General features: G+C 47.2%; 1 protein-coding gene across 1 annotated transcript; it reads right to left on the bottom strand.

Moving 5' to 3' along the window:
- Nucleotides 1-1,429: 1,429 nt before the first annotated feature.
- On the bottom strand, nt 1,430-26,070 carry GDNF (glial cell derived neurotrophic factor). The gene is made up of 3 exons (XM_067315607.1): nt 25,359-26,070; nt 23,684-23,881; nt 1,430-4,357 (listed from the first exon to the last, which is right to left on the bottom strand). Exons 2-3 carry the CDS (start codon nt 23,853-23,855, stop codon nt 3,873-3,875), a joined length of 657 nt encoding a protein of 218 aa, XP_067171708.1. The 5' UTR covers nt 23,856-23,881; nt 25,359-26,070; the 3' UTR covers nt 1,430-3,872.
- Between the last annotated feature and the right edge of the window lie 424 nt (nt 26,071-26,494).

The raw sequence follows: 26,494 nt of genomic DNA, 5'->3' as shown, positions 1-26,494 counted from the left end.
TCTTTTACACTTACACAGCCTGACAGCTGAACATTTCAAGCTGCTTTAGTGCATGTGGGGTGCTAGAGAAGTATTGCAATCCTTACTCTAACCAGAAAACAAGGCTGCAAGTGCCAGCCCAGCAGTGGTGAGGCTGAGGTTAAAACGACAATACCCGACTGCTCTATCTGATGTTGTCCTCTCCAGGAAGATTGGTGAAAGAGGACAAAACAGTTTCATACAAGCAAACATACTCCTGCTGCCTATTACGCTGCCCACTGTAAGCCTTTGACAAAGCCAAGCAGGACTTCAATGTTGTGCTAGTGCTTCCCCCTCCGCATAAGAGGAGCTGGGAGTTCTGGGCTGTAAGACCAGCAATTCATCTTCAGAGCATCTCACAGTTATGTTTTACATAGACACGCACTGCAGCTTTTTGGAAAGTGCGTGAGCTCTGCTGAATGTGAAGCTGCAGGTCATTTTCATGCCAAACACTTAATGTGAGCCATATTCAACCAGAGTGCAATCAACAGCCTTTCTGCATGGTGGATGGGCTTTTGCTGTGAGGAGCAAACGCGGTGGCATGCAAGGAGCAATGCTTTGAATACCGTGCACTTCCAAAGGCAGCCCCGGCGGCCGCTAGCTTTGCTTTGAGTTCAAGTGGCTGGGCTAGAGCTGCGTGCATGGCCGCGCTTGTTGCAAATGAAACCAAGGCATCCATATGCTGCGCATTAAGAGAAAAAGTGTTTGATCTGGAATGAGCCCTTGAAGCCTCCAGCTCACTAGCTCACTGCTCAGATGCTTACTCTTCCTTTCCTTAGTAGTTTCTAGGAGTGCACAGAGCCCAGCATCAAAACCTGTAACTCTGCATGGTTTTTTTGACTCTGTGATGGGAACTGCAGCATTTAACACAAAATAGTTGAGAAATATTACTAGCTACAGCCACAAAACCTACCTTCATCTTTTCCATGATGGTGGAGGAAAAGAAGAGTCTTCAAATGGTATTTTCCTATTTAAAGAAAAAGGAAAAATGACTGCCAAAATGAATGGAATTTAGTTCAACTGGTGTAATGTCTGTTAGAAAAGCAAAAAGGCAAATCACCTCCAAGGGGTGGAATTGCAGCCGTGCATAGTCAAGGCCATTGTGTAGCTGTTGAACCTGGCAGGGGCAAGGGACAGCTTGAGTGACACGAGGGTTCCAGCCTGCTACTGAGTCTCTTACTGTGTCACCACTTAGCATGTGCTTCAGAGTCACCTCTCTGCAGTCACATTGCCCATTAATGTATGTTTTGCTAAGGAGCTACAGACATCTCTGATGCGTGTTAAAGCAGGGGGTGAGATGGAAGAGGGAAGGTCCACTGTTCCTCCAGTATTATCCCACATGGACTGGCAACAGGGTGATGTTACAACTCCAAAGCAGTGGAATGGGGAAGAAGCACAAGCAACAGCCAGGTAACAATAGAAATGAGTTTTATTTTGTAAAAAGTTATAAAATGAATATTGTACAAAAATAAAGTCTGTAGAGAACTTTGGTTGATTAACACAAATGACTGAGACATAAATTGTAGGTGAAGTAAAAAACTCCAGAGAAGCACACTCCTGTTTTCAATAAGGTCTAAAAAAAAAAAATCACAAACTTTACCCTTTTGTATTTTGAACATAGTGATCTGCTATGATTGCAGCCCCTTCAAGCTGCACAGAAAAATGCTTGGGAGCAAGTTTTCAACAACCAGGGCTATATTTGGGGAAGCAAAAGCATATCTCTGAATGCTGCGCTCAACTAACCTGCCCAGCAGTGCAGCTGTGCCCAGGCTTAGCAGGGTTTTACTATGCAAAGTATGCAGATGCTGATGGTGATATTAGGCTTGCCATGCGCTGTCCCACACAGAGGCTACGCAGGACGGCTGCAGTGGGAGACGGTGTGCTCTGTGCCTCGGGGAGGCTCCGGGGCAGGGCTGTGCCGCGGGCCGGCGCTCAGGCTGGCTCGGTGCCACCCATCGGCCCCGGAAAGTAGCAGAGGTTGGGGCTGAATTACATTTCTTACACGCAGTATGTCTTTTTATGTGTGTTGTGAACTTTCTGATGACTAGACCCTTCCTCTGTGGTGCCTGGAGGGGCCCAGGACAGAATGAACATGAAGAGCCATTGTGTGCATGAAGTAGAAGGTGGGGCCATCATTTTTGGTTTTCAGTAGGAATTTTTTTTTCCTATTTTTGTTGTGGGAGTTGATGCTTCACTTCAGTTTTCAGATATGTCTAGTGACCTGCACTGCTGCTGTCCTTCAGGAAAGAAATCTCCAGCATGAGAGCTTGCATTAAGGGTTAGTTATTAATGCCTTTGCTGTATAACCTTCCCTCATCATAGAGAAATGTTCTAGAGAAACTCAGACTGTTCTTCTTCTGTGTGGGTATGACCCTGTAATGTTTCAGCAAATTATACAAAACACTTTGGTTATTTAACACAATTGTTTACTTGCAGGTTATATTAAATCCAGGACTAACTAATAAGAGGGATTTAATCTTTCCTATATGGAAGGAAATATGGAAGGAAAAGCTTAAATAAATATAAAAAGAAATTACAAGGCTAAATGTGATTAATTTCCATTTGTCAATATTTATATGAGGTCAGTTGGCAAAAAGTGTGAAAAGAACGTGGCTACATTTAAAACAGGACTAGAATTATTTTTTTCTAACAAATTGCTAATGATGAGCCAAGTTCTGCGACCCTCACTCAGGCAGAGCCTGTTTTGCTCCTATACATATGAGTGTAGTGATTTTCAAAAGTAGTAGTGAACGAGAGGAAGGGCTGCAGACTTTGGTACTATATTTTGTGAACATAACCAGGATTTTGTTTAAAAGAAAAAAAGGTAAAGTAAGTGATTTTTTGCATTCAAGTTAATATTTTCAAAAACATGGACCGTTGTTCCCAACTTAATTGTCTCTCTGTATCTTCCAAGCACCTTCTACTTTGGCACCTTTGAAAAGAAACTTTAATAAATAAGGAAAGGAGACTCATTACTGACTGTAATAAATAACAATAACTTAATCTCAATAAATATCTTCTGTATATTTATGTCTCTGAACGGATGCATTGCATCAAGTAGTCTCTGCTCACTCACAATGACCAAATATAAACGTAGCTATGTAAGTGACATCAGTCCTTTGTAAACCAAAAGAAACATGTTTTGTGTAGGCCAGGACTTGCTATTTCTCTTACTTTAGTAGGAAGAAGTGCTTAAAAACTCAACTTCTTTTCATAGGTAGCAGAAGAATGAAATCCTACACCTGACTGTTCTGAAGAAATATGAGATGGAAATAACCAGACTTAACCAGTAAGTGAAACTGTTTTGCTTTCTGTTGATACTGGCCCTAGAGACCTTGAGCCTATGAATTTTGATATTTGCCTGATATCACCTTACTTATGAGATTAATCTTACTATAATTTAAAAGTTGTCCTAAGTGCTTAGGAATTGCTCTCCAATGAGCAATAGCGAAGCTGATGGCACAGCTGACGGGTGAGCTTGCTCCTTGGGCAAGCTCCCTGGGATGGATGATGAAAGCTACAACACAACGTGGCAGTGAAGGGTTGTGTTTTTAAGCACGTTCCTCACGGATCCAAGTCTCACCGATGGCAGACTGTGTCAAACAGGAAAGAGAGCGCACATGCCATCCAACCGTCGGGAACGCCACCTGAGCTTTTATTTACTTTCCCATTGGACTTAAAGAGCCTCCGTTTTTCTACACTGCCTCATGCCCCACTGGGCTCCCATGACCACTTGTTCTGCATTCTTGGTCCTCTTTTCTCCATTCTGAGCAGATGTTTCCGTGGGAACCTTGGTCCCTCTCTTTGCATTGTAGCAGGAATGCAATACTGGAGCAAACTCCAAAGCACAATAGTCAGACGCATCCACACCTTTTTGCGGAATGTTTTTTCAGTATATGGTAAACCAAGTTATCATCCAAAAATGACAGGTCATCATCAAAGGCTGTGGGTCTGCAACAAGCTTGCCTCACCTTGTCATTGACTAGTTTTTTCTTTCTGGTTAAATTTTTTAAAATTTTGTCATACGTGGTCTCGGCTGCATCACAAGATCCACTGCAATACCGGAAAATTAGCTCTTCTTTGGTTTCATACCCCAAATCCAAGTCAGTCACGTTTAAATGTATTTCTGTTAAGACACATCCTCGATTTTTGCCCCTGTGATTCCTCTTTCCCTTTTTGCTGGAATTCTCTATGTTTGTGGCTGCATTTTGCCGATTTCTCTCCCGCCTAGAAAAAATCGGAGTTTGCTTATCTGGCGACCTCCTCAGTCTTTTAATAGTGGCTTGAATAAAGTCCACTACCTCATCAAACTGATCTGGATAATCCTCTGGCATATTAGCTGTTTGGGAAAAAGAGAAAATGTTTTGTCATATGTCAATTGTCATCAAGGGAAATTTGTCAATTTGTGGTTCAAAAACATTAGACACATGCAAGCTACCCTGTCCATTACTTCAGAGAGTATACACAGCACACCCCAAAATCAGGGATAGTGGAATGGTTCGGGTCATAATGGAAACTTATTTAGGAACAAAGTAATGAGATATATATGTATCTGTGTAGGCATCTCTTGCTTACACTTGGTAGCATTCTGGCACATCTTTCAATGTTGAATGAGCCCTGTCAAAATTGAGGGAAAGAAAACTATGGGTGGGTGAACCGACTGTAGGGAGGTTAAACAGGCACTTCCTAGCAAAGCAGCAAGTGAATGAGGTTTCTTTGATGCATTTCTGTGATTCTAATTGTTAATTGTTGTCTCTCTAAACCTGCAGTGGTTACTGTTGCTAAAGCCACCTATCAATAAGTAAGTTTCTTGGGCAGGGCAAAAGGAGGAGTTTCCTGGGGTGTCAGGCTGAGTTATTATTCCTGTCTAAATGACTGTTTTTTATGCTTTTAGGGGATAATTCCTAGAGCATTTGAAAATTTTCTCATAGAACTTTTGTGTCACAAGATGCTGATTAGATTGAGTAGAAATAGATCAGAATAGAAGTATAACGTTAATTTTCACAGGAAATTTATTAATGTATTTTCTTTCTATAAAGTTAAAATATCTATTTCATTTTGTACTTGATATATATTCTACCAGAGATAAATTATTCAAGTAAATTAACTGTTAAAGTCAACGAAATGTTTTGACACTGGCAGAATGAAACTCTTCAAGGAGGATGAAATTGAGCACATTTTTCTGAAACGTTTTGAGATTTCAACTTTTCATCATGATTTGGAATAAAATCACATTTTAAAATCTCAAAACTTCCCACAGACTAAATTCCTCATGTGATCTGCTTTAGTGAATGCAGTGAATTTAATGAAGGATTGGGGCGTCAGAACCTGTGTGTATGCGTCTTTTCCAACTCCATGTCACAGTACTTAACTCCTGAGTGCCCACCAGCATAACAGGCTGTGTCATGCACCCAGCTCTGTATTGTGAGGGAGTCTCCATCTCTAGAAGGACCCCTACAAATGACCCAGGGAACTGCAGATATTCATCAGACCTGCAAGGAGAGGAGTGATGCCCAACACAGGGTGCCTGGCCAGAGGCTGGTGCCTACCTCTAGCCACACAGCTGTGAAGGCTCATCAGGTTAGGTGCTGAGGTAGGAAGGGCTCCCTGTGGCATGACTCAGTGTCTGGTTTTCCTGTCCTCTTTATGAGAACATGGGAGAGGGGAAAAAACCCACTCTCTACTGAAAGCCCTGGGGTAAGAGGGTCCGCAGTCATGCCTTTAGGTTTCCTCGTAGCCACAGCAGGAAGCCCAAGTGAGTGCTCACCTCGTACTGCTAGTTCAGCCTCTCCCTTGGGAGCTTTCTCCTCAGCCTCAGTGTGAGCAGAGGCACTTAGGGAGGTGAAAAATACAAGCTCAAGCCCTTCCCAGGGTACATATTTACATGTATTTTATCCTAAACAGCAGTAGGTCAATGAGATAATTTGAGAGAGAGAGAGAGAGCTGTGGTGGCCCACACTTTGCAGTTAAGTTGCTGACCTGGAGACTAGAAGCCCTGGTTTCTAGGAGCTGCTGGAGATGATGGATTTGAACCAAGGTCTTCTGGGTTGCTCTGAGCTCCCAAATACAGTCATGTTAGTATCAAGGCTTGAGTGAGCCCTGGACACACCTGGAGGTTTGGATCCTTCCCCTCACCCTTCCCACCCAGTTTAAGAATATGGCCTTTGAGCATTTGTGTTTTATAGAGGCCCCTGAACAGATGTTTTGCAGGGGGATAAAAGAGCTCTGTGGGCTCTGACTGGCAGAACAAGGGGTGGCCAGATTGGGCTGGTTACAAGTGGCTGAGGGCAGCAAAGCCCCAGACCAGTGGTGCACCAAGCCGGGGAAGAAGTGCTCCCTTAGGGTGTTACTCCTCCTTTTTGGACAAATGTGAACAAGGTGTACACCCTGCACCAGAGCTGTGCTCACCACGGAGTGGGCACTACAACAGACAGGATCCCCTATAGGAGACCAGCTAGTGAACACCCGCAGCCCAGCTGTGGTGGCACGGGCCCTGTTACCTGGAGAGAGGAAGATACAAGTCTGCCTCCAGTTGCCTAGCGAAGGGGCACCTCTATATCCTCAACAGAAGCATCAAATATGTAGGAGATGGGTCAGAGGGATGTTAACTCTGTTAGTGCAAAAACTTGCTGAAACACAGTGCATATGTACTTAAGGAGCAGCAAGGAGTCCTCCCTGAAGCAGCCACATCTTAGAGGCCTCTCTCCATGATAAAATAGGGCTGGATCAGAAGTACACAATTTCTCATGGATGGCTCCAGCAAAATAACACATACTGGTAAAAGAGTGATGAAGGCAGGCTATTTCAAACCTTTGCCTAACAAGGGTGATTCATGGGAAGAGGGATCCTATAATCTGTAGAATTTGGGCTAGGAAAAAATGAATTCTGCTTTGTTTTACAGGTAACTGCTAAAGGCAACAATGTCTGAGACCAGTGACTACGAAAAGATACAATGGAGGGACAGCTGCTACCTATACAGCTATACAGGACTGGAACAAGGCAGGACTCTGTGCCAAGCCCATATTTCTGTGACACCAGTGATAAGGACAGTCCTCTTCCACTCCTCTGTCATTACCACTACAGCACATACCAAAATACCCACTATGAGCCTTACCTAGTGGAGGGAGGGCTAGCATGGCTAGATGTGTCCCCTGGCTGTGCTGTCTGGCTCTGTTGCAGAGCAGGGTGGACAAGCAAGTCTGCCTACACCGTATGAATACTGCCCTATTGCACAAGATCCAGGTGATGGTGGGTGGGCTATGGTCCTTCAAAGCAAGAAGAGCTAGACCCAACCAAACAAAATGACGCAGGAGGAGCAGCTGCAGCCTTCATCACTGAAGTACAAGCTTGGTCCTGGCGCAGGCATGGGAGGAGAGTGGACTGGCAGGGAGGCACTTGTTCTTGTTGCTGTAAGACTGGGTAGTTTCTAGGTTTCTCATGTAGAAACCTAGGTTTCCTAGCTTATAACCCAGTAGAAGAAGGATGTGGCCCTAAGTGAGACTGTTCTAGCTGTACCGTTCTGCCCTCTTCCCTTCAAATTACCCTGTCTGAGCCCTGCCCCATTCATACCATTGTGACTACCCCAGCCCACACCTCTGTTATGCACTCATGGACCAATCTTGTGGCAACAGTGTGATGCAAAAAGATATTGGCTGTGGAGAGCAGAACAACCACTGGGGAAACATACTAGGGTTTAACAAAACCCATGCAACAGTCAGCCACCAGGAAGGGGAAGGGAGATTGTTACAGGGAAACTAAACCTATATTTGGAAACTCTTGTCTGAACCCTTCAGCCACGTACTCATCCCAGGCCTGCTACAGTGCTAGTGCAGTGAGGGAAGTAAGCCTCCCCCACCTAAGAATGGAGAAACGAAATTATGGGTTACCCTAAGAGATAACAACCCAGCTAGGCACATGCTGCTTACACTGTTTGCAATTCAGGTGCAAAAATGTTACCCCCCCCCCCACCCTTAACAGTGACATGTGCAGGAGTCTACCCTGGTTACTAACATTAGTTGTAGGGTCCAAGCACTGTCCTGCCCAAATGAATCTGAGTACACCCTGGAAAATAGATAAAGAGGGGGACAGGCCTTTGGTGTGGAAGGTGACCCTGCTCAGAGCCCATGAGGACATCTCTCCTGGTTTGTGTGTGATCACTACCCCAGCTGCACCAAGGGAGCTAAAGTTGCTGAGAGTCTTCTGCTCTGTGAGTGCCTATGATATTTAAGGCACAGAACATGCCATAAAAGAGGACTACCACAGAATCACAGAATCACAGAATGGTTGAGGTTGGAAGGGACCTCTGGAGATCACCTAGTCCAACCCCCCTGCTCAAGCAGGGTCACCTAGAGCACATTGCACAGGATCGCGTCCAGGTGGGTTTTGAATATCTCCAGAGAAGGAGACTCCACCACCTCTCTGGGCAACCTGTTCCAGTGCTCTGTCACCCTCACAGTGAAAAAGTACGTCCTCATGTTCAGATGGAAGTGTCTGTGTTTCAGTTTGTGCCCGTTGCCTCATGTCCTGTTGCTGGTCACCACTGAGAAGAGTCTGGCCCCATCCTCTTGACACCCTGCCTTCAGATACTTGTACTCATTGATAAGATCTCCTCTCAGCCTTCTCTTCTCCAAGCTAAACAGGCCAAGCTCTCTCAGCCTTTCCTCATAAGAGAGATGCTCCAGTCCCCTAATCATCTTTGCAGCCCTTCGCTGGACTTGCTCCAGTAGGGCCACATCCCTCTTGTACTGGGGAGCCCAGAACTGGACATAGTACTCCAGATGTGGCCTCACCAGGGCTGAGTAGAGGGGGAGGATCACCGCCCTCGACCTGCTGGCAACACTCTTCCTGATGCACCCCAGCATATCGTTGGCCTTCTTGGCCACAAGGGCACATTGCTGCCTCATGCTTAACTTGGTGTCCACCAGCACTCCCAGGTCCTTCTCCGCAGAGCTGCTTTCCAGCAGGTCAGCCCCCAACCTGTACTGGTGCATGGGGTCATTCCTCCCCAGGTGCAGGACCCTGCATTTCCTTTTATTGAACTTCATGAGGTTCCTCTCCGCCCACCTCTCCAGCCTGTCCAGGTCTCTCTGAATGGCAGCACAGCCCTCTGGCGTATCCACCACTCCTCCCAGTTTTGTATCGTCAGCAAACTTGCTGAGGGTGCACTCTGTGCCTTCATCCAGGTCACTGATGAAGAAGTTGAACAAGACTGGACCCAGTACTGACCCCTGCGGGACACCGCTAGCTACAGGCCTCCAACTAGACTCTGCGCTGCTGAGCACAACCCTCTGAGCTCTGCCATTCAGCCAGTTCTCAATCCACCTCACTGTCCACTCACCTAGCCCACACTTCCTGAGCTTGTCTATGAGGATGCTATGGGAGACAGTGTCAAAAGCCTTGCTGAAGTCAAGGTAGACAACGTCCACTGCTCTCCCCTCATCTACCCAGGCAGTCATTCCATCATAGAAGGCTATCAGATTGGTCAAGCATAATTTTGGATGAATCTGGATGCTTTGGATGAATCTGGATGCTTTGTTTCAGGCTCCTGTATTTGATGAGTTTGACACATGCTGTGTTTGATGTTATCATACCACCAGTTAAAGTTGTATGGAACAATACTTGGTCATTATTTTGTCTTATATTACTTCTAACTGAATAATGTTCTCCAATTCTAGTTAGAGTAATACTAGATAATTCTAGCATGAGTAACGATCAGTTCCAAGTTGTTGTTTTTTTTAATAAGAGGTTATGTGTCTAAATTAATTTGGAGTTTTGCCCTATATTCTGCTCACGCGGGCCTTAATTTGGATATGATAATCCTCCATCTGTAATTAAAACCTGGAGTCAAATAGGATAGAGAGCAAAACTGGAAGAACAGCAACCCTGAAGATATTAAGATTGGTCTCTGTTTCTAACAAAAGGTGTAAGCATAAGAGTTAATAACGAAAAATGCTTTGCTGTGTCATTTTTAGCAGTACTTCCAAATGCTTTGCCCTTGCCACACCACTGCTTAAAAACACTTAAGGCCTCCTCCTAATTCACACAGTTCTCTTTGGCAGTATAAGGATGGCTAAAGTGGAAATGAAATAAACCTTGTGATGGTGCTAAGGCAGGTATGCAGCTGTCAACATCAAATACGGCAGAAGCAGTAGGGAAAAAAGTAGATCAAATAATGACGCCAATGGGGTACCTAACTAGAGGAGCCCTACTTGCACACACACACTTGCTGTAACCAGAAGGCAGGGTAATAGGCAGCACAACTGACCCCACTAATCTCTCTGGGGCTCTAACATAACCTCTGCAAGAAGCATGCCAAGCTGTAATCTGGGATGAGGTGTGTGCTCAAGTCCAGGTGACCCTAACCTCACACCTCGCACAGACACTGCATGACCTGAAGAGGGTTAAGTGGCTGACAGGTCTAACTGAGCTGGGGATCCCTGCTCAGCTACTCCCCTATGGCAGCATCAGGCCACTTGGGAGGCCCACTGGGAGGGGTGCCAGCACAATGCGTATGATGAATGCCAACTTTCATTCTCTAGGACCAAAAAGGGAAAGTTTGGGGGGGGGAAATATCCCACATGGGAATCCATATCTGTCAAAAGCACTCCTGAAGCAAACCCTGCTATATGTGAACTACATCACTGGAGGAGAAACAAGGCACATGGGTGACATTAGGGAATCTGTGGGAACGGTGGGCACAGAGCCCCCGCTCAGTGAAATGTATTAGACCTACTGGCCCTCGCCAGTGTCTGTCCACCTACAACCACACATGTTGTTACGGGACTATGCATGTGCATGATGTTAACTACAATGGCAGCTGCATTATTAGGCTACCCAGTGAGTCCTTGCGTTTTGTTGTAAGCAATTACACCCTCTATCTGTGGAGTCCCAAGCTAGTCATCATCAACACAATGGTGCACTTTTTGGCACCTTCCAGTTGGACTGCAGATGTGCCCCAAATTCGCTTTTGTAACTTAGCAATATGAGAGGAACCTCCAGCCTCTGCAACCAACCAGCCTCTGGTTGGTACAACTCTGAATTGTTACACAGTCCCACAAAGCTGACTTTCAACACACACGCAGCACAGTGGCCTGTGCTTCTGGTGCAGCATCAAGTGCTGGCCAGACCTGGCAACCACTGAATCATGGACTCAAGCACTGGGCCTCATGCTGTTGATGGGATGCGGCTTGGTGCTAATCCCTTGCTGCTTAACAAAGCGCAGTTGTCAATGTGACTACAAGCACATTCACTAAGAGTGGCTTGCAGGGCTTTGAAGGAAACCTTGAGAGCCAGGGTTGAAGTGCAAATCAGTTTAGCAGCTTATACCAGGCTTGCAGCTCAGGGAAGTACAAGATGCCAGTCATGACTCAGCGGGGATATTTGGTTGTCCAAAAAGCATGGGTGCAGAGCCTGAGGGACTGAAACAAAATGCTGTAAAAAACTGCTGAGGTAGGGCCCTGGGCAATCAAGGATGAGTAAAAATGCCAGAGGCAATGCAAGAGGTGACAGGTTGAAACAAGACACTAGAGGCGAGTGCTAAGAAAGCTACCAACAGAAATCATACATGAATAAACAATAACCACTGACCATGGACTAAAGACCGTGAAAGGCTAATAGACAGCAGGGAAGGTGGAGAAGATTGACAGCGGGACCACCCCAGTCTGACAGACAGTTGGTAGATGTGCTGCTGGGATGCCGAGAGACATCCCCGCATCGCAGACACCACCTGATGAGCACTTGCTTGTGGTAAGTAATTGCTGGGAGTAAAGGGGGTGGTTAGCTAAGCTATGGGCCAGGGAACATCAGTGCGCTGACAGGGGCTGCCTTGGCATCTAATCCTGCTACGTAACCTGAATAAAGCCAATTGATTGAGCACCACGATCTGTTTTACTTAGTCACACGCTCCTCTCTGTCTCAAACACCATTTGAAAACCATTTTAGTCTCAGAACGAATGTCAGCAGGCTAGCAGCTTTGCTTCTCTAACACATTGCATTGTATGAATCGGCCCTGACTTGACTGTGCCACAGACAGCTTTCTTTGGGGCTTTCACACACTAGTGAAAAGCACATATTATTATCCCTACTTATAAAAATACACAGGGGTGTGTGTGTGTGTGTGTGTGTGTGTGTGTGTGTGTGTGTGTATATTTATACACACATACACACATGCATACATATATATTTATATATTTTTATATATACATACACACATATTTTTTCAAAACAAACTAATTTACTGACAACACTTCTCCTTCTGGTGGAAAAGCTGAGAGAACAAACACATGACAGATTCCAGTGAAGCTGTACAAAGTGCTAGTAGAAAATGGTCAGATACTATAGCAATAAGAGCAGTATTTAAAAAGAAAAACTGTACTGAGCCATAGTCCCTTGTCCTTGGCTCCAGGGTGTGGAAGAATTAGAAATTAAAAATCTGAAGCCAACAAGGAGAATATAGTATAGTATAGTATAGCCCACAGCACTTGCTCCATATAGGTTAGTGAAAGTTGGCTCACGGATACATGAGTGCAATACACCTCAAAGTATGCACTCCCCGAGGGAAGGGACCATATGTACAAGAAATGTAACATCCTCCTTCAGGAGGCAGAGGGCTTCTGAGTATCTTGCTCACAGTCTCCAGCGCAGGTCCAGCATGGAAAAGGACCTCATGGACGCCACCATGTGAGGGGGGCTGAGACCTTGAGACAACTCCATCAGCTACAAAATGGTCCCATGAACACTCACATGAATGGCATAAAGTCATGAGGTTTTATTTGGGTTTTACATCACATTCTCGAAAATTGTTTCCTAATTTGAGAACTCCCTGGGGAAAAATCTCCTGAGGGCACATATATAAGCAGCCTGCATGTGGGTGCATGCATGTTTCAAATTGAAAAGCACACTGGAGGCTCGCAGCAGGTTAGGAACCAACCTGTTCCTCCCTGTGACGGAGAAGACCCATTTCCATGTCTCCAGAGCAGTCCCTCTTGCTCCTGCCTTGTTTCTCTCCTGGGGAAGGCCTCTCCTCCAAGCATGGATCCCGTCCTCGCTAATGCCGAGTACCGGCCTGCTGGGCTTAAACTTCCCATGGTGTTAAACCCCTTGCCCTGCTCTCTCTTCTCTCATCTCTATCTCTTGCCAGGGATACACATTTTTGCACTACCTCTGCACAGGACCCCTCGGGCAGTAGCCTGGGGCAGGGCAGAGGGGCACAGCAGGCACTGGCTGGAGCTATGGCAAGGGCACACGTTGGGCTCCTGGTCGTCTCATCTCTCCTGCTCCTCTCGTCTACTCTCCCTCTTCTAGTGCCACGCTAAGCATGTGAAGCCAGAAACAGGCAGAGCATTTTCCTCTGGTGACAACCAGAGGATCAGTCCACTTCCTAGTCCTGGGAGTACTGACACCAGGGTCTAATGATGGAGGCTAGGATGGCTGTCTCTGCACTAGTCTGCCTCTTAGCATCTTCTCTGCTTTCCACTTGCAGCTGAACAGCTCTTGATTTGCCAGAAGTTTCTCACAGGATCAGGAAAGGAATAAGAAAGTAAAGAAGGAAAGAATGAAACATCACAGGACTGGTGAAAACATGGTGGGAATTCAGAATACTGACCAGGCTGGGAACAGAGCTGGTCAACACCAAATGTCCAAGCTTCCACAACTCAAACAAAAAAAGTCACGAGACATTTAAAAAATAAGAATATTTCTACCTTCTACTTGCTGTTCTGAACTTTTAGGGCACACTGAGCTCATACTTGTGACCTAAAATTTGGGTTAAGGGCTTCCCATGTGAATGCAAGATAAGGTTCTCACGCCTTTACTGCTCTCTGGAATCGGCAGCGTTGAAGAGCATGTCACAGAGCGCAGTGCCCTGAGTGTTGCAGGAGCCACTGACACGTATGGCTGCACACTTCTGCAGCCAGACAACGCTGGGTGCTCGCCACCGACCTGTGCAGAGTCACCTGGAGCTCTGCTTCGTGGTGCGCAGGGAAACATGCCTCGTTCTGGGCCTGTCCTCCACTGCAGCCCCCCTGGAGCCTGCCTTTTCATTTCCAAGTAATTAGAGACACCATGTGCCAGCAGGACCTGGATCTGATGCCTCTGCTTTTTAGAAGAATAAATTATATAGTGTTCGTACAGAACTTTAACATAACATAGGTCTAAATGAATATCCAAACCAAATTTGTCATGTTCTCAAGAAGACAGTTTCCATTAAGGACAAATTTTTGTCTGTTCAAATGTGATCAAAACTACATTTTGTAAAACTAATCCTTTGATGTCACTAGCAACAGATTTTTTTAAAGCCAAATATTCCCCCGCAGTGGCAGCAAACCAGCATGGTAGAGCAAGAAACCCTCAGTTTGAACCTGACCACAAATTGATTTCAGTGGGAACAGATGGATTTTCAGCTTTTGAAAAAAAATCCTGTCCCTCATTTTGGTGCCTGATTATGGATTTAAAAGGCTAGCTGCAGACTCTTCTGACCATCCGGTCTATCATGGTTTACAAGAAAAGCTTAAATTCTATTAATTGCAAAACAATAATTTATATAAGCATTTTTTTCTTTTTTTATCTCATAAAACTCAAAATCTTAAGTGATTAGAAACTGTTTGTACTTCATGGAACAGAATAGTTTTGTATACTGATCCAGAAAAAATGTAATTATGTCACTGCAGTATCAACTTGCATTTTTGCATATCCTGAGTTACAGTGATGTCGTAAACGCCACATAAGGTATATTACAAATGATAAAATGAGATTTTTGTTTTATATTGTAGCTTTAAATGCATGCATTTGTGGGTTTGTGTAGCTACTACATCAAAATGTCATGCCAAACATTTAATAAAATTACCAGGATAATATTTCACTTAAACACAGCTGTCTTTCAATTAGAAAGAAGTTCAAACAGCAGTATTCAGACTTTTGTTTAAAGTATGATTTTAAAGATCAAGGGGATTAATCTACCTCATTATAATGATAAGCACTATTTAGAAAATTCAGATCCAGATCTGTGTTAGGATCAAATGGTCCCTTCTGCAAAATCAGTTCTAGTGTTTTAAGCAGAGTCCTTCTTAACTAAAACATTTTTATTTCTTCTTTTCCTGTTATTTTCAAAGTTTCCTCCAAAATAATAATCACAAAGATGTTTCATCTTAGATCATTTACTCATGGGAAATATACAATTACTGTGCATCTAATTATGATTGCAGTAAATCATCCTCATCTTTTGCTATTTATGACGATGACTCTGGTATACCATTTATTCATTGATTATTTTTATATTTAGTTTGCTTCGTAGTAAGTTCCTCAGATACTTAGAGTGGACAAGCCATATCCAAACACAGAATGTCTCTATCTCACACCACAAAGACATATTCTAGGAAACCCTTGGAGTAACCTGTTTGTGGAAGCATGACCATAGTGAACTTAAAATTACTAATGTTCTGATCGCTCTGCTTTATAAAGCAAAGAAGTGTGAACTTAGAAGGGGATAAAACATTTATTTTATTGAAAATGAAATACTTTTATTAACAAGCCTTTCATGCACGCTTTGAACCAAATCCTTTTAGAAGACACACTTGCCTAGTGGGTCAATGTTAAAACCAGTTATACTGAAAAGTTTTCAGGATTTAAACAATTAAAGTAACACCTTTCTGAGGAATGACTTTGCATTGCATGAAATTCTGTGAGGCTAAGAGTGAAATAGAAACCAGTTGAATGTGTTCATTAGGAAATGGAGTATCAAAGACACCAGGGTCAACTCATCTTTAAATGTTTAATACAGTTCTGGTTCATTACCTTACTCCCTGACTTGCCAACTCCCCAGGAAACACTGTGTCCTCCCCTTGGACTTAGAAGGCCCTTAGAAACAGATCCTCTCCCCGGTGTCCCTTGTCTTTCATCAAGGTACAGTGTTAAGTAACCTTGAGTATGACTCCTGAGCCATTTATATCAATGTCGGATACAATAAGCCAGTATTGGAAAAATGTACAGGGTTAAAACTACCTGGTATGCTTATTCCTAATGGAGCAGCCAAGTTTTCTGTTTGCAGCCCTCTAGCTAACCCTGGCATTTACCATACGTTGGTGACAATGGCAAATCAGCAGGGCACTTCATAGTTTTCATTGCTATGCTCAGTGTTTCCAGGGTCTGTCTCCCCTTGCATCTTCTGCCTGCTTTCTCACAGGTATGAAACTGAGCCTCCCCAGAAAACCTCGTTCTGTTCGTTCCCACCAGAAGAAGGAAAATGAGAAGCAACAGGTCCGTTGTAATCGCGGTAAGTTGGGGGAATGGCCTGATAACAGGGGAAAAAGCAAGGCCAGATGAATTGGGTGATGTACAGGAAGCTGCCTTGCAAGCTGACCTGGCGACAAGTGTTTCTTGTTCTCCATCTGGTTCAAGTGGGAGTCGTTCACAAAATCCTGCCTGACTTCAGGAGAGCAGGACTGGTACCCAGGGCTGGGCACCTCTTCTGACCTCCCCAGGCTCTGGGGTGGGCAAAGAGCTGTCTCATCTTGCAGTCAAGCAGCAAAGGAGCAGCAAGGGAATATGATTTCTCCTTTGATTCAGAGCTTTGAAAAGCCAGCTCTGAATCACTGAGGAGCGGACAGCTTTTCAGAGGTCACTGTTGAGATTTTACTACAGCGACTGCAGTAGCTGCCAGGACACCATCTGCACTAAGGCCTTATTGTAGGGGACATGTATGGGATATTCAAACACACATGAGATATAGTCTCTGCATCTGCAAAACTTACAGCATAAACCATGTAAAAGGGGAGAAATCAAGTGGCCTGCCTGAAGCCAGCGAAAGAGCAAGAGTCAAACCCGAGTAAAGCACATCCCTGCCTTGTTGCCCACCATGTCTCCTCACTACGGCCTTGTACCACTCCAAATCCGCACCACACTGAGATAAATCTCCAGCTTCCTTAAATGACCTGGGTTTGTGCTTAATGTTTGGTTCGGTCACGTCCTTGCAAGAACCCTGAATGAGTATGTATTACTGGGACCTGAAATCTGGGTCCTCTATTCGCAACAAGCCATGCAGCCAGCTAACAGGCACAGCACTGAGACTTTAAGGGAGAAAATAGTGTTGATACCACAAAGAAATTCTCTTTATGATTCCTGGTGGAAAAGCGATCCAGCCCAACCTGCACATGACACCAGTAAAACCCCGCATTGGTCACACAGCCCCACTTCAGCACTAGCTCACTTAACATGAACAGCTAGCAGAAATAACACCAGAAGTGTCACCTCAACAAAAGCTCAAGCTGATCTTAAGCAAGCATTCGCTACAGGGCTACTGAGTACACTCATGTACTGGATCTCCCTTTGGATGTTATGGGGTCCCCAAGGAACAAACATAGGTAGCAAAGCAGCAGAAAGGGACCCTATCACAGTCTGTTCCCTGGGGCAGGAAAACAGAGCCTTGCTCTGTACAAAGCGCTTGTGGCAAAGCCATAACTGACACCATTCTGTGACAATCTCTGCTGCTCTCAGATTTTGATATGACCTATAAATAACACACATTCTTCTATCATCTTTCAGTTCCTGTATTTCAACCTTTTTATAATAGGAACAATATGAAAAGTTTTAACATGCAAGTTTGGAAAATGTTTCTCATCATAAAAATCACTCCTTGGCAGTAGGGCAAGTGCTATGTTGCAGCACATCTCATAGCGGGACGTGGGGACCCTGATCTGTCAGACAGCACTCAGTGGCTGCTCAGAGACGGCCAGGCTCCGAAGAGCTCTGCCTCCTTCCCAGCTGCGAAGCAGGATCCATACCTCCCCAGCACAAATTTCCTGAGCGAGTAACTGCTGGTTTTGCCAAAGAATACTTATATGCTTGGGATGGGAGCAGAGGTAGTCCAGACATTTTTATGCAGTGTTAGTTGGGGGGGACAGGGGGGAGAGTTTGATGAATTTGCTTGAAAACACATTGCCATTTGAGAAGTTTCAGCATACCTGCTGTAACATAGCCTGGCTCAGATGCACAAAAACAAGTATTTTGATTTCAACATTTGTTTCTTTCTAAGCTTGTTCCTATTCAACAATCATTTAAGCATTTGTACAAGTCCCATTGGCTTTGAAGAAGTGTATTTGCTGGTTTCAGTTTAAGTAAGTGTTGTACAGCTAGATACAGACCAAGGCAAAAGGTTAAATATCTGCTAAGTCATACAGTGGGGCTTTATTCCTTAAAAAAATCCTGATATTTGAATTTTTTTGACATTACATAATTCATTTTCTGTCTTTGATCTTAAAAACAGGCATATTGTAATCTATATTTTGTAACTCAATGCTTTGTTTGTACCTGCCTAACATAAACCTATTTATTTTTTTTTTCTTCTCTTTTTAAGTAGGACCTGGTTGCCAAGATTCATTGAAACTGTTCCTTTGGTCCCCCTTCCCTTGTATTACTTCTTCCAAAACTACAGCTGTTTTCGGCTAAAAATGATCATTCTCCAGTGCCAACCATTCTACCAGCGCTAATATGTTAGTGGTCTATTTTAGATGTCTGATGATTCTGAAGATTGCTATGACGGGAATATTTAGCATTCCTGTCATTAACTTATTATTTCAGAAGTATGAGATTCCTCAACAATTGGAGTTTTGTGGGGTTTGTCCTACATAAAAGTTTTAAGCTGCAGTTGGTGGTAGTGTGTGCTGGGGATAAGGACAGGACATGCACTAGATATCTCTTCCTGATTATCTGTAGTTATAGGGGTTGGGACTCGATGATCCCAGTGGCTCCTCTCAGCCTCTGTAACTCTATGTATTTTAAACCTACTCTGTGCAGTCCTAGCCAGGAACAGTATAATTTGCAAAGACTTTGCAACCTATCAATTTGAGGATCCTATTCCAGCAGAGAAATAATGCATCCCCCATCCATTCATCAACAGTCATTTACTCAGCTGAAATTCTCAGCCTTCTAAGAGGGGTTTTCAGCTTGTGGTCTGCAGACCCTTAGCAGGGGGATTTCTGAATTATATTTAAGAGGCCTCTGAAAGGTGACTAAGAAAAGCATGTTCAGATACGTTAACTAGCAACCCACATCTGAAAAACATCTAACAGGATCCTTGCTTCTGCTGGAAAATTTTTGAGGTTCCTAAGCTTAGGAGGAGTCAAGCACATAACTTTAAACAAAGGCTAGCTTTTAAAATGAGAATAAAACTATATTCTCTCGCATTTCAAACATTTCAATCTTAGGTCTCAGAACACCCTTCCCGGGAGTACATTCAGCAGATGTATTGAGACTGTGGAGAGAATGGCATCTAGGCAGGGCTACATGCTCTGGATTTCCCAGATGTGTCCTGTTCTTTTTTTCCTAGACTTTTGTCCACACAAAAAAGCAGGACTTTGAATTTGGGGATCTCTGAATGCCTATAAAACCTGGGCATGCCCATGCAAACAGACTTTATATAGGCTGGCGCAGCGATACGCGCACATGCAATCTGACAGTGGCTGAATGCACCAGTTTTACCATATACACACAGATCAAATGATGCAGCGTGGCTCCTGTTCACTATGTTGGCTATCTCGAAGAGGCACTGGATTTATCGTGCATGGGCAGGTTACCTCTGTAGCTTATGGATGTCTTTCTTAGACTAAAGGGCATGTGCTACACAGTATGTGTTCTGAGGAGGAAAGCCTGGACAGAAATATGAGAGTTCTGGTTCTTAACACTGAATGTGTCTAATAAACACTGTAGAGAAAGAAACATGTTCATGTGGAAGTAGACTTTAATACTGACTTTGCCTTAAAGAGCACTGTACTATAACTGTTTATTCTAGATACTTCCCATATTAACGGATAATGTTCCAGCTAAAAGCAGTTACTTAACATTGAATAACCCTTTAGCAGGGGTATGAAAAATGTTTACAGAGCTATAATGCATGTATAACATGTCATGTTATGGTATACCATACCAAAGGGGTGCCAGCAGCAAACCACAATCCAGTGGCCATGGAGTTCCTCAGCCATTATAATGTAGAAGAACATTTTTTCCTTCTTTTAGGAGGGAAATGCCTATGGTGAGATTTTTCATTTATTTTTACATGCATACTGCTAGTTCTTACTCAAGGTGCCCACTGTTGATCACAAGACTATGTATCATGCTCTGCCATCTTACGATACTCTAGTTCTCATATACCTGTTGATTGCAGATATACAGAGGTAAGCAGTTACGAAATGTGTTTACTGGTAGGCTCTCATAAGTCAAACCTAGTGTTTGGCTCCATCTGTACTGTCACACTTTCAAAATTGCTGGCTTAGTTTGTATGTAATGTGATTTGAAATTGTTCTGATTGCGGTTGCTATTACAGCTAAGTACATCCTTCCCTCAGTAGACTGTAGCATGAGTAAAACAGAGAAAAGGTTTTCTGATTTTACAAACCCCTATAGCTACTCTTCTTCCTGTGAAATAAGCTGTCCCATGAACATTGTTGCCTGCAATGCCTAGAAACAGAGGATTCATCTCAAATGCACTACATTTATGGAGGCTGCTGTCACCCGTGTCCATTCCAGTAAAAAATGCAGAAGCCTGCAATTGTCAATACTTTCTTCTATCTCTAATTACTGACCTGAACAACAAAGGTCAACACACTACACCTGATCAGCCGGGGAGGCGAAGACCTTGCCTATGATCTGGAACAAGGACAGGTTTCAAGCCAATTTGAAAGAGATGGAAAAGCATCAGGTGACCTCAGGGCACTTTGCAGAGAAAGCAATCCCATCGAACGAGAGCATATGAAAGTGTCCAAGACCTGGGAACACAGATCTGTGTTCCAGTAACATATTTGGCTGCCCCAAGAAGCTGGACTTGATTTTGCAACCCTACGAACCACTGTTCCTGGCAGAGTATTGGAAAATTGTGCTGTATGGGAATAGGCATAGTGCATACCTTAGCATGCACTAGCTACTCTGCACTCAGCGCATGTGTGGGTCACCCTAGGGACAGCAGTGCACTCGTCTTGGAAAGCATGCAGTACCCAGCACTGCTCAGCGCCCACGTGCTGCCCTCTGCAGATGAGCTAATGCAGACTAACTATGACAAAGCTTCCACCACTTTGGGAACTGCCATCTGCAAAGGTGCTTGGTGAAGTTGTCAACCATCAGTATACACACAGAAATTAATACATGGTAGGTCCACTAGCAGACCAGCTGACATGCTGTAAGCATGCACACATGCTCATGCCACATTGCCCTCTGCTTGTAAAAGAAGCTGCTGAGGAGGAGGAGGAGGAGGAGGAGGAGAAGGAGGTCTACATGGTGTACATGTAGATTGTTGTGTACATTCTTCTAATTCTCTCATGTGTTGAAAGGTGTGTGCCACCAAATGGAGAGAAACAGATATGCCATATACACTGACTGTGGTTACTGTGGAATGAAGTGCTGCCACAGCACGGAAAGCAGCACCATGGCTAGATATGACCAGCCTTGTAGGCTCCCGTGTTTCCAGAATGCGGTCCAGACACCACACATTTTAAAATCAACTAAAACAGCGCAAAAGTGAATCAAAATATTTCCCTGCTTTCATACAGCTGCCCTTCTGCAAGTCTCCCCTGACTCAGCAGACTTGGCAGTCTAGCTGACAGAAGAGTTTCTAACTTTTGGGCATGGACACTGTACTGCTGTTGTGTAAAGATCACAGAAACTCCATGGGTTTCCCCGCATTTCTATTGTGAAGAACAGTACTGCTTATTTTCCCCTTGCAGCCAGACTCATCTATTTTTGATCTGCATGGTTAAGAGCTCAAGACCAAATCATCAGCTTTTCTTGAAATGACTATCCTGGATGATAACCTATGACCCGTCTCTACTTGGCAGAGACTGGGTTTGTACACTGAAAGTAAAGATTTCTGGAAGAGGCTTTCTGTTGACAGTAGCATAGCCCAGATAAAACACAGGTAGTCTTTCTTTCCACTTCTTGTTTGCTCAATCCACAAAAAAGGAGGAAACATTGAAATGTTTTTTGATGCTAGGAATAGACAAGACTGCTACTGCTACCTGTCTCCTAGAGTTGCCGCAGAGAAAACAGCTTATGAGGAACCACATTTCCCAAAGTAAGTTTTAAGATAAAAGTGGACATTGTAGAAATACTTCAGCCCTGGACATAGGGAGAACTAATGTTCTCTCACCCTGCAGCTTTTGCCTGAGTTACAAATTGACTAGTGCTGCTTTCTTCCTAACACTCTCTTCTTCCCACAGAAGTGGCGTTGAGCAAGTCTGTGTGAAGGTGACTGGCACAGCTGCCTGAAAAAGCACATCTTTGGGTCTTGTAGGATCGTTCAATGCCCAAGTACCTTCCCCTCCCTGTAGCACATTCTGGAGAGGAAGATCACAGAGTCATGAAGGCTCTGCAGTCCTTGCAGGCTGGGGACCTGGAAGGAAGCTCTTTTGGCCAATATCCCCATGATGAGGGGCTGAAAGGATGACAGGGGATATCAGTCACTGAACTGCAGAGACTCAGCTGGAAAGAGGAGGTGGCAGCCCAGGAAAGACTCCAACAGGGGGAAAATGAGAGGGAGAAAAGGAAATAGAAGAGACTAAATACAGAAGGACACAAGATGTGCACGTTTGTGTGTGGGGAAAGACAGCAGAGGAGATGAATGCGGGAGAGCTGACGCAAAGACAAACTGCAACATGGACGTTCTCCCGCATGCCGCCCCTAAGCTGCATCGTTGCCCTGCCACTCCGGACAAACCAGAGCGGTGCTGCCCATGGCTGGAGAGGTAGCAGCCACACAGAAAGAGCATGCCTCCAGGTAAGGAGATAAAAACAAATCCCAATTATTGGATGCTCTCTGCATCCTACAACAGCTAAACAGAGAGGGCTTAGCAAGGGCAAAAGGAGCAACCTCAGAACTGCACTTTTGCCTTTGCTAAGTGAACACCTCTACAATTTATGTGAGTATTTGGCACTTATTGAGTCATATTAACTCCTACTTTAGAAAGCCACCAGTGTTAATGTAACAATCACATACCACTGTGAAAATGCTGTATCTGCTATTGTTGGAGACCTATTATTAGAGAGGCATTATTATCTGTCATTTGGATTGTAAGCTCTCTTACTGTGAGCTCGTTCGTGTGGATTTGTCTACATCAAGTTCCTAACCCCTCTCCTGTTATTCTTCTGTAAATTTCCATGTGGACCCACTAATTTCAGAATAAGGATTCAAGGAGGGTTTAATGAAACGCAGCAGCACTCCAGGATGTGTACAGTGCCTCACACCACGGAGCCCAATCTCGATCAGGACTTCTGCCCTCTACAGACAGTAAATAGTTGCATTGGCAAGTTGGAGCATGGAAAGCAGGTTAGGGTGGTGGGGAAGGGGGTTTTTGTGCCTATGTTGTTAGGTGTATGTACCCGATCCTCCTGTTGGCTCCTTAGCATACAATTAAATTTCCCATCTTCCAGGGTTTTTCAACCAAAGGGATCTTATGACTGCCTGGAAGGTAGAGCTGGAGGTGGGGGGGAAAGGGGGGAGGGCACTGCCACTGCGACTGCCAACTCCACGCTTTGGCAGACGACTTGACTTGGAGCTGCTGCAGCCAGAGCAGAGCCAGTGGCCCCGGCTGGGGGAGAAGTGGGGGTGGAAAGGGGGGATCCTTTCCTGGGCAAAGGGGAGCAGGTTTAGCAAGACAGACAGCGGTGGCTACGAAGGGGAACGTTTCTTACAGTCACTGTGCACAGCATAGGGAGGCGGCAGGCTGATGGGGGAGAGATCGTCTTCAGGCCCCTCTACCACTGAAGGGGGCCCCTCGGGAGGCATCTTACCGGTGGGCAGGGGCGAGGTGGAGACCGTGTTGAGCAGCACCACGCAGACAGCCACAACATCCCATAACTTCATCTTAGATCTCCTTCCAACACGGGCCCCTGGCAGAGAGGAGAGGCAGGGTTAGATTGCGGCTGGCTGGGGGAGCTGGTGCGCTCCCCCCCAGTCCTGTCCCCTCCCTGCCAGCCCTGAGACACCCAGGCCAGGCCTGGGGACAGAGCAGAGGGGAAACAACCCTTGCCTTAGCTCATCCCTCCCACCCCAGGCTCTCTGACACCCATTGCCTCGCACAGGGGACGGAGATGGGATTTTCCCAGTGAGAGAGGGAGACACAGGACCACGTCCTCTGCAGCCTCCCCGGTTTGGTGGAGGGCCACCAGCCCCTCTGTGCTAGGGCTCGCCACTCCGGGGGCTAGGGCTGTGGGCCAGCAGGTCCCGGGGGGCTGACTCCCAGGTCAGTTAGGGACTGGCCGTGTCCCCATGCCGGGCAGCCAAGCCACGTTGCGCACGTCCTCCCCAAGCACCCAGGCAGTGTGCCAGGGTGGGTGCACCGGGCCGGGCCAGGGCAGGGTGGGCCAGGCTGGCCCCGGGCACAGGGCCAGGCAGCTTTGCACTGCTCCAGGCAAACTTTCCCTTTCCCTTTTCATTTCCCTCTTCGCTCGCCTCTCCCTTTTCCCTTTTCCACTTTGCCCCTCGCCTTTTCCCTCTCCCTCTCCTTTTTCTGTCCTCTCCTTTCCCCCTTCCTCTCCTTTTCCCCTTCCCTTTCCTTTTCCCTTTCCCCTTTCCCTGTCCCTTCCCTCTACCCTTTTCTTTCCCCTCATTTTCCCTGTTCTTTTCCTTTTCCCTTTTCTTTCCTCTCCCTCCTTCCTTTTTCTTTCTTTCCTCTCCTTTTTCCTTTCCTTTTCTCCTTTCCTTTCCTCTACTCTTCCCTTTCTGTTTTCCCTTTCCTTTTCTTTTCCTCTGCCCTTTCCTTTTCCTTTCTGTCCCCTTTCCTTTATCCTTTCCTTTTCTCTCTCCTTTCACTTCCCTTTTTCCTTTCCCTTTTCCTCTCCTTTCCCTTTCCTTTTTCCTTCCCCTTCGCTTTTCCTTTCATCTCCTTTCCCCGCTCCTCTCCTTGCTTTCCCGGTTCCCCGCCCGCAGCTGGGCCGGCGCAGGCACCTCGATGCCCGCCGCCCGGGGATGACAGCTGCCCCCGGCGCGGCTCCCCCGGCGCGGCCGGCGGCAGAGGGCAGTGTCCGGCGGCCCCGCCGCCTCCCGCCCCGCGGCGGCTGCCGCTCCCCGCCCGGTGCCGCCGCCCGGCCCGGCCCGGCCCGGCCCGGCGGGACAGAGCGGCCTCCAGCCCCGGCGCGGCCGCGGAGGGGGCGCAGCCCCCCGCGGGGACGCGCGACGGCCTCGGCTCTGCCCGCGGGGCTGCGCGGCTGCCGGGGCTCGCGGGCACTTGCTGCCGGTGCCCCGCGGGCCGCGGGGGCGGCGGGGCACGTCGGGCTGCGGGGCGGCCCCGCGGCCCCGCGGAGGGCGCCCGCCTCGGCCCCCCGCCCCGGCGCGGCCCCTCGCCCAGCGCGCACACCATCCCCTCACCTCCGAGCTGGTCTCGTCGGACCCGAGATGGACATTAACGCCAGGAAGCCGCGTGGCCGGACGGGAGATGCATGTGGGCCAGGTCGGGGGCCGACCGCCGGGACCCTCTTTGCGCGGGGGGGAGGCTCGGGAAGGGGGGCGAGTTCGCAAGTCTCGACGGAGGCGGAGGGGCGCCGCCGGCACAAGCCCCGCGGCCTCCCCCGCCGCCGCCGCCGCAGGTGCTGTGGCCGCGGCCGAGGCGACGCCGCGGGGTCTCTGCCCGCTCCGGCCCGGAGCCGCGCTCAGCAGCGGCGGGAGCAGCCCGAGCCGCGGGCAGCGCCGCCTGGCAGCGGGAGCTGGCTCTGGGTGCTGCGCTCGGGACCCTGCCTGGAAACCTGAGAAAGACACTCCATCAACAACTGCGGGGAGTCAGATGAAGACATCAGGGCTCCTGTAGCGCCAGCTGGTCCAGGCAGAACGGGGAGCCGCGCACCGCTCGCACACGCACGCACCGGCGGGGGAAAAAACCCCAGCTGAGGAGGGCAGGGAAAAATAAAATAAAATGAAACAACCCCCCCTCAGCCCGCTGGGAGAATCGGAGGCCGGCGCTGAGACTCGCAGGGCCGGCGGCGGCGGCGGCAGCAGCAGCAGCAGCAAGGCTTCCTCCTCCAGATCGGGGGTCCCGTCGCGGCGCAGGCTTAGATCCCAGCGCGGAGCGCGGCGGAGGCGGCGGAGGCGGCGGCCGGGCAGCGCCCGCTCCCGCTGCCCGGCTCGGCGGGGGCGCGCCGGCTCCCGGGCGCCGCCGGGGCTCCGCGGGCGGGCGGGGGCGCGGGGGCGGCGCGGGGCGAGGCGAGGCGCGGGGGGCGCCGCTCCCGCGGGCGGAGGGGAGCGCGGAGCCGGACGCGCGGACGCAGGGGCTTTGCCAGGGCGCCTCTGCGCCGCAGATGGATTTATAGGGCCCTTTGGCAGTGACGCGCCCTCCGCTGATTCGCTTTCAGACCCAAACACACGCTGGCCCCCCGCGCCGGACCCCGCGGAGCCTCCAAATATCTCCCGGCTGAAGTCACCGGCCCGACATACCGTGCGCTGCGCGGCCGGCGGCGCAGGGCGCCGCGGCTCCCGCGGGCCCCCGCGGCAGCGGAGCCGGCCCGGGTAAC

The sequence above is a fragment of the Apteryx mantelli genome, chromosome Z (assembly GCF_036417845.1).
Source record: "Apteryx mantelli isolate bAptMan1 chromosome Z, bAptMan1.hap1, whole genome shotgun sequence".
NCBI classification, from domain to species: domain Eukaryota; kingdom Metazoa; phylum Chordata; class Aves; order Apterygiformes; family Apterygidae; genus Apteryx; species Apteryx mantelli.
Note: the sequence above shows the minus strand (reverse complement) of the source record. Positions and strands in the feature narration are given on the sequence as shown.